The following is an 8,051-nucleotide window of genomic DNA, read 5'->3' as shown; positions in this document are numbered from 1 at the left end:
AAAGCTAAAACTAAGCAAAAAACTAAACTTTGATTAAAAATGCTTTAAAAGATAATAGTGTATATAAAAGAATTGTAATGCAAATCAATGAAATTTGCAAAAATAAAACAGAAAAAAAACTTTCACACTGTACTTGTGTTTTTTTCCTACTTCGATTTAATGAGTGAAAAAAAGAAGAAGCAGTAGTAATAAAATAAAAGACAAAAAAAAAACTGCAACAATAACAACAAAAGAAGACAGGAAAACAAAAGGCGTTCCAAATGAGTGACCAATATATGAAAGAATTGCTGCGTGTGGCAGTGGCACAAATTTGTCAAACTATAGGCTATAATGCTACACAATCAGCACCGTTGGAACTTCTACAAGATGTTTTGGATAAATTTATGAGAGAATTTACCAGAGATTTAAGGCGCCAAGTGGAACATTGTAAGTGTTAAGGAATTTTTTGTGGCGTGGTACTATTTGCAATGTTTCTGTTGTTGTTTTTTGTTTTTGTTAGACAACCGCACCGAGGCCAATTTAAATGATGTGACCTTGACCTTGAGCAGCATTAATGTTAATTTAAATGAATTACTGGATTATATTAACAATGTGGAGCCGGTACCGTTTGCTTTGGATGTGCCTAAATTTCCAGCTCGCAAAGAATCTGCTTTGAATTTCCTTAAACCGGGTAGTAAAGAGGTGTTAACAAGACCGGTACATGTACATGCACACTTGCCGCCAATGCTGCCGCCAGAAATAACCCAACAACCAGCAGAAACACTAACTCTGGCTGGCAGCAGCAGTAATAGCGGCTCAAACAGTAATTTAAACGATTCCAAAACTTTCCAAGATAATTTAACAACATCAACGAATAATACCAATGGGGAAGCAACTAATGGTGGGTTAGTTGTTAAATATGTTATGGCATTTTAATTGTTTTGTATTTTCTAGAAAACACCACAAAATCACTGAATTTGGATAAAACTACTTTGCAATCTTTATTTAAACCCAGCACAAACTTAGAAGATGGCGAAAGACCTACCCGTGAGGTTAGTAGTGTGGTCATGACTACTGGCGGCTATATATCACCCGCTGTAGAGGGTAAAATGCCAGAAGCTATAGTACCCGATATAATAGGTAATAGAAAACGAAAATAAAAATTAAGATTTAGTTTGTGAATATAATTTTATTTTCTTGCAGATAAATTACTAGGTTTGGATGCACCGCCACCACCTCCACCGCCTCCTGCACCACCCACACAATCTCGACCTGCTTCACGTTCGGCCAACTCTACGCCCAATCCTCTAAATAACGACAACTCTTCTGCACTAGTGGAAAAAGATGGCGGCGAACGTGAAATTGTACCCACCACAAGTAAAGAATCTAAAAAACAAGCCTTGGCACGCAGTCTCGAACCACAACCAGTGACACATAAGAAAACTGAACTTTTGGCGGATTTGCCAAATATGAAAAAACATAAATTATTTAATACTGCCGGTGGTAAAAACTTCCATCATGATTTGCAGCCTCAGCCGGTGGGTAATTTCAATAAAAAATCCTTTATGATGCATCAAAATAATCCGGGCGCCCTTCAAACACCACAAACCAATTATGCTAATATGCTTTTAAAGAAAGCCAAAAAACAAAAGGTTCCTCTTTTAGGTGGCCAGCTGTTAAATGAGAAACATGCCAAACCTTTAGGCGATAAAATGGGTAAAATGGATGCTGTCGATAAGGCTCACCGCAAGTACATGAAAATGTTACAAAAAATGGCTAAACAAGGTAAAATACCACCTGAATTGCTGAGTAATATTATGGGTCCCGATAAAAAATCCAAACAAATAAATCCAGCCATAGTGGCTAGCATGCCACCGGGACCAGAGAGGTTGCAATTGGAGAAATTGCTACGCAAACAGGCCAAACAAAGGCAAAAACTGATGAAACAGCAAATGTTAATGGAGGTGCAAAAACAATCAAAAAAACCAACTCAACAGCCACCACCTTTGGTGCCCATATTTCCACCACGCATGCCGGAAGCGACAAACAAACCTTTAGCTTTAGATATGGACGAACAAAAGCTTAAACTGGACGGCAAAGAAATGACAAATGTTTCACCAGTAAAACCACAATTTACACCGAATATTGTTGGTAATACTACGCCAACAGGACATCAATTACCGGAGGCCTTATTAAATAAATTCCATAAAACTCCTCTTGCAAATGAGGCACCTCCCAATGAGCTAATGGATAACAATACCAAACCTTTACTAACAGCAGATGGCAAAGAATTGAAGCTTTCTAATGAACCAGATCGCTCTAAGTTGAATATATTCAAAAAGATTTCCAAACAAAAAACCCCTAAATCATCTTCTCCCACGCCCATGCGTTTGCCAGGAATAAATGATACACCCATAATAAATTTGCCCTCGGGAACTACAATAACACCGGCGCCTGGACCTTCACAGCCTACAAATACGTCCGCACCTCCCTTAGGACGTAATCTATTTCCTCCTCTAAATGAAACCAACAACAACACAGCTCTCAACAACAGCAATGTTATCAATGTAGATGATATCAAAGAGAAACCTATGGCACCACTCCCTGCCAACCAAACAAATCCCCAACAACCCACCGATTTAAGCCTGCTTAATCGCGTGTTTGGTGAAAAACCCCCCGAAGTGGAATTGATAAATAAACCCAAGAAACGTGGACGTAAACCGGGTAGTAAAAATTCTCCAAAAATTCCAGGTCAATTTCCCAATAGTATGCTTAAGAAAAACAGTAAAAAAATGAAGCTGGATAATAGCCATCTATTTCCGGGGCAAATACCTTCTCAACTACCGCCAGATTTTGGTGCCGCCGGTGGTATGGGTAATTTATCTTTCGATAATATGGCTCAAATGTTTGACAATCCCTTAAATCCCCGAGAATGGGTTCAATATAAACACTTGCAACAACAAATGATGATAATGGCTGGTGCCAAAGAGCGCAAGGAACACAAGAAAAAGTCTAAACTACTCAAACAAGATCTCTTAAATAATGACAACAATATGGCTTCTCTTAATATGACAAATCCAGCTTCTAATATGGCAGTACCCACCAACGAGGAGGTGCAATCCATTAACAAAAAACTTATGCGCATGGATACTATTTTAAAAGCGGCTCCCTCTGCGTCCTCATCTTCTACAACAGATTTATCGGTTGATACCAGTTTGATAACTGGCAAAAAATTACCCTCTCCCGCTATGTTTCCTTCGGTCGGTTCTTCCGCAGCCTCTACTTCACCCCTTAAATCACCGGGTAATTCTAAGCGTCTATTAGCCGGCGCTGAGGCCATGGCTAGCAGTTTGGTTCAACCATTTATGCTGCCCAATCGTCCAGCCTTTCCTAATTTACCCACTAACATGTTGTCCATGCTACAATTTCCATTTCCTCCTCGTCCTGGTTTAATACCTACTCCGGGTTTATTTCCTACACCCGGACTTGGGGCATTTCCTAATAATCCCAAAAATCCTCTATTGCCTGGTCTCTTTCCATTTCCCAATCTTAAGCCGCCAATGGGTGGTGAGAATGCGGCTGTAAATCAAGGTAAGTTTAACTTAAAACCAAATAAGTTTAAGTTCAATTCTAGGTTAGTTCGAGTTTAGTTCTTGTTTAGTTCTAGTTCAGTTCTAGTTCAGTTCTAGTTCAGTTCTAGTTCAGTTCTAGTTCAGTTCTAGTTCAGTTCTTGTTCAGCTCTAGTTCAGCTCTAGTTCAGTTCTAGTTCAATTCTAGTTCTAGTTAAGTTCTAGTTCAATTCTAGTTCAGTTCTAGTTCAGTTCTAGTTCAGTTCTAGTTCAATCCTAGTTCAGTTGTAGTTCAGTTCTAGTTCAGTTTTTGTTCAGTTCAAGTTCAGTTCTAGTTCAGTTCTAGTTCAGTTCTAGTTCAGTTCTAGTTCAGTTCTAGTTCAGTTCTAGTTCAGTTCTAGTTCAGTTCTAGTTCAGTTCTAGTTCAGTTCTAGTTCAGTTCTAGTTCAGTTCTAGTTCAGTTCTAGTTCAGTTGTAGTTCAGTTCTAGTTCAGTTTTAGAACAGGTTCTAGTTCAGTTCTAGTTCAGTTCTAGTTCAGTTCTAGTTCAGTTCTAGTTCAGTTCTAGTTCAGTTCTAGTTTAGTTCTAGTTCAGTTCTAGTTCAGTTTTAGTTCAGTTCTAGTTCTAGTTCAGTTCTAGTTTAGTTCTAGTTCAGTTCTAGTTCAGTTCTAGTTCAGTTCTAGTTCAGTTCTAGTTCAGTTCTAGTTCAGTCCTAGTTCAGTTCTAGTTCAGCTCTTGTTCAGTTCTTGTTCAGTTCTAGTTCAGTTCTAGCTCAGTTCTTGTCCAGTTCCAGTTCAGTTCTAATTTAGTTCCAGTTCAGTTCTTCAGTTCTAGTTCAGTCCTTTTTTAGTTCAGTTCAGTTCTATTTCAGTTCTAGTTCTGTGCTAGTTCAATTCTAATTCATTTGTAGTTTAGTTCTTAGTTTAATTATTGATTTGAATTTAGGTTAATTCTATTTTTCTTTTTTGTCTTTTTACCAGATACAGAAGACCTAACAAGCGACAAGAAGAAATCTGAGACAAATTTACAAGCAACTGAACGCAGTTATTGTAATGTCGCCCCATTGGTACCCGATTTCCTCACAAAACTAAACGAACAACAACAGCAACAGCACTCTGGCAGTGGAAACAAACACTCGCACGAGCCACCACATGCTCATGAACCAGATTTACCAAAAACTCCCAAACCACGTAATTCACATTCAAATACTCTGACCCATGATAATTTACTTAAGAAAATGCAAGATGCCCATACACCAGAAAGTGCTGGCGGCAGTATAAGTGGCAAATCAATACCCTCAACACCGGGTGGCATGTCTGTCAACACGTTCGAGCAGCTAATGAAAAAGAATGAAAGTCCCATGGATTTAATGACGCTCAATAAACTCAATAAGTCTTTGTCACAATCGCAGGAATCTGGTTTAGACTTCTCCATAAATAAAAAATCAAATCACAATATGGGAGGAGGTGGAAATATAAGTGGTTTAAGCATTAAAACACCCATTACATTAAATAATGAACCCATTGAAGTATCCGATGATTCAGATGAAACAAATCAACCACCACCACCTACAACGGCTAAAGCACAAGCCCCAACTACAGCACATTTAACCAGTCAGCCTTCACAAGCACATGCAGCGTCAACACACCATACCAGCTTTAATATGGATGATATGTTTGTGGCAAATACCAGTAACAACAGTCATATGACACCAAAGTCTTTAGATACTGACTTGTCCACTAAAGAGCTTAAAAAGTTGAAAAAACAAGTGAAAAAATCAACGTCCAGTATTAATGCCGCTTCCTTGATAAGTACAGACAAAACTGAAAGTGGTCTAGCTACAGGAACAGGAAACGCAGGAGGTGTGGGAAAATTAGCCGGCGGTGCTGATCTAATACCTTTGACTTCTACCGGTATGGCGTATTCATCCAAAAATATACCCTACAATAGTTTAACGGCCAATGCTAATCCCACTTTCAATGCACACAAAAACGATTTTACCAACACCACAGCATCATCCTCAGCAGCTACAGCATCCTCTTCTGTCTTTGATAATCTAACAATAACGGCTGCCATTCCATCATCTTCGGGAGCTTCTTCCAGCACAGTATACGACTTGCAAAAGAAACGCAAAGAACATAAAAAACTTAAAAAGCTTAAAGAGCTAAAAGAGGGTAAAATCAAAAAGAAAAAGGACAAAAAGGATAAAAATAAAAGTAAAGAAAAAGCCGAGAAATATTTACTAACACACACGCAAAGTTCACCGGTCAAAGAAAAGGAACAACCTACAATAGAAATTATACCAACAGCGGTGGCTCCTGTCACAGCAATGGCACACACGGCTACCACTAGTACTAGCAGCACCAGCAACACAAATCCAGAAAAAATAAAAGATAAAGATTTATTGAAAAAGTTAAAAAAGGAAAAGAAAAAAGAAAAACTACGCACGAATTTAGATGATCATAATCATTCGACACAACAAAATCCCAATAGCTTGCAGCAACAGGCCTCAGTTTCAAATCCTTCCACAGGCAACAATAAAGAAACCATTAGTTCAGCTGCTGCTACTGGCCCACTATCATTGGATATAGAGCCAATGAAAAAACAAAAATTATCAACAGCAGCTTTAATGCACACCTCATCATCTGACCATGTACATAATGAAACGACTAGTAGTAATACGACGACTGCAACAGCGCCAGCCGCTATTGTACCAAAATTGACATTAAAACTAGGCTCTACACACTCACCCACACCGCCACGCGATGATGGTCATAAGAATACGTCTACGTCTTTATCTTCATCTGCTGCACCTGTACAACCACCACCAACAGCAGTCTCATCGCCACCCAGAGAACATCAACGAGAACCGTCGCCGGAATTGGCGCGTATATCACCTTTAGTGACGAGACCACCTAAACATAAACTTAACACAAGTAAGTTTAGTTCTCGTTCCGTTCCAGTTTATTTCCATTTCAGTTCTAGTTCAGTTCCATTTCAGTTCCAGTTCTGTTCTAGTTTAGTTCTAGTTCAGTTCTAGTTCAGTTCTAGTTCACTTCTAGTTCAGTTCTAGTTCAGTTCTAGTTCAGTTCTAGTTCAGTTCTAGTTCAGTTCTAGTTCAGTTCTAGTTCAGTTCTAGTTCAGTTCTAGTTCAGTTCTAGTTCAGTTCTAGTTCAGTTCTAGTTCAGTTCTAGTTCAGTTCTAGTTGAGTTCTAGTTCTGTTCTAGTTCAGTTCTAGTTCAATTCTAGTTCAGTTCTAGTTTAGTTTAAGTTCAATTTCAGTTAAGTTCTAGTTGAAGTTCATTTCGGTTCTATTTCAGTTATAGTCCAACTCCAGCTCATTTCTAGTTGAGTTGTAGATCAGTTCTAGTTCGGTTCTAGTTCAGTTCTGTTCCAGTTCAATTCTATTCTAGTTCAGTTCTAGTTCCGTTCAAGTTCAATTCTAGTTTTGTTCTACTTCAGTTATAGCTCTTCAAAAAAATTCACTAAAAAAACTTTTATCCTTCAGGTGGTGAATTATCAGCGAGTTCTACTACAACACCCAATAGCATTTCGGCAGCAAATGCGAGTTCTTTGGAAATAGGCGATGTTAATAAGACTAGCTCTGCCTCAAATCCCAATATGATAGTACCACCACCCAGTCCATGGCTTTCAGGTGGCACCATATCGGCCAGTTCGGTGCTGTTGCCACATCAACTTTTACAAACAACTAAACAACATGATATGACATCGGCGCCCACAAGTGCTGCACACCACAGTACAGACACAGCCTCTAAGTCCGCCAGCGCTGACAGACAAAGTCCTCTCACTCTAATAACGGAAACAAGTCGTCCTTCTTCGTATATCGTAAGAAACATTACATTCTTCTTATGAAAAAGGAAAATTTTTGATAATTTTTTTGTAATTTTTTCTTTTTTCTGATGCTGAAGGATGCTGAGGGCAATCGGGTATGGATATGTCCAGCCTGTGGTAAAGTTGATGATGGTTCGCCCATGATTGGTTGCGATGGTTGTGATGCCTGGTATCATTGGTATGTTTTTGTTTTTTATAAATTTGATTGTTTGCTTTATTGTTAATAATTCTTTTATGAATATTTAAGGGTTTGTGTGGGCATATTTGTGGCTCCCAAGGACAATGAAGACTGGTTTTGTCGTGTCTGCATAACACGCAAAAAGGGTTTGCATGGCTCTGATAAGAAACGAAAACGTAATAAGAAAAAATAATTCTATTACCTAAATACATATATGTAGTTTTTAAGAAGTTGTAAAATTGTTTTTTCAATATTAAACTAACAAAAAAATCGTTAATATACCCAAGTAGTATATAAAAAAAATATAATTTATTTTATAACTCCCAGAAAGAAGGACAAAATAAGAAAAGTTGTTATAAACGTAAGAAAAAGAAATACATGTTTTTTTCTCATTATAAGAAATACAAATTTAAAAAGTGTTTATTATTAAAAAAAACTAAAACAAATATGATGTATTGATGCGGAAATTTAAT

The 8,051-nt window shown here is 38.0% G+C and overlaps 1 protein-coding gene across 2 annotated transcripts; it reads left to right on the top strand.

Moving 5' to 3' along the window:
* The first annotated feature begins 45 nt into the window (after positions 1-45).
* LOC111674930 lies at positions 46-7,855 on the top strand. Of its 2 annotated transcripts, none has more exons than XM_046947625.1 (8): positions 46-426; positions 500-880; positions 934-1,119; positions 1,183-3,570; positions 4,535-6,484; positions 7,057-7,394; positions 7,478-7,578; positions 7,648-7,855. In XM_046947625.1, exons 1-8 carry the CDS (start codon positions 261-263, stop codon positions 7,769-7,771), a joined length of 5,634 nt encoding a protein of 1,877 aa, XP_046803581.1. In that variant the 5' UTR covers positions 46-260; the 3' UTR covers positions 7,772-7,855. The 2 variants fall into 2 exon arrangements, with proteins under 2 accessions (XP_046803581.1, XP_023291385.2); XM_023435617.2 differs by having other exon boundaries at positions 47-426; positions 4,529-6,484.
* Positions 7,856-8,051: the final 196 nt, after the last annotated feature.

The sequence above is a fragment of the Lucilia cuprina genome, chromosome 3 (assembly GCF_022045245.1).
Source record: "Lucilia cuprina isolate Lc7/37 chromosome 3, ASM2204524v1, whole genome shotgun sequence".
NCBI lineage: Eukaryota > Metazoa > Arthropoda > Insecta > Diptera > Calliphoridae > Lucilia > Lucilia cuprina.
Note: the sequence above shows the minus strand (reverse complement) of the source record. Positions and strands in the feature narration are given on the sequence as shown.

Excerpts from the sequence above, each read along its gene's own strand:
- LOC111674930 (XM_023435617.2), top strand. The coding sequence starts at position 261 with ATGAGTGACCAATATATGAAAGAATTGCTGCGTGTGGCAGTGGCACAA. Across the intron at positions 427-499 it reads AAGGCGCCAAGTGGAACATT|ACAACCGCACCGAGGCCAAT; the intron begins GTAAGTGTTAAG and ends TGTTTTTGTTAG. Across the intron at positions 6,485-7,056 it reads TAAACATAAACTTAACACAA|GTGGTGAATTATCAGCGAGT; the intron begins GTAAGTTTAGTT and ends TTTATCCTTCAG.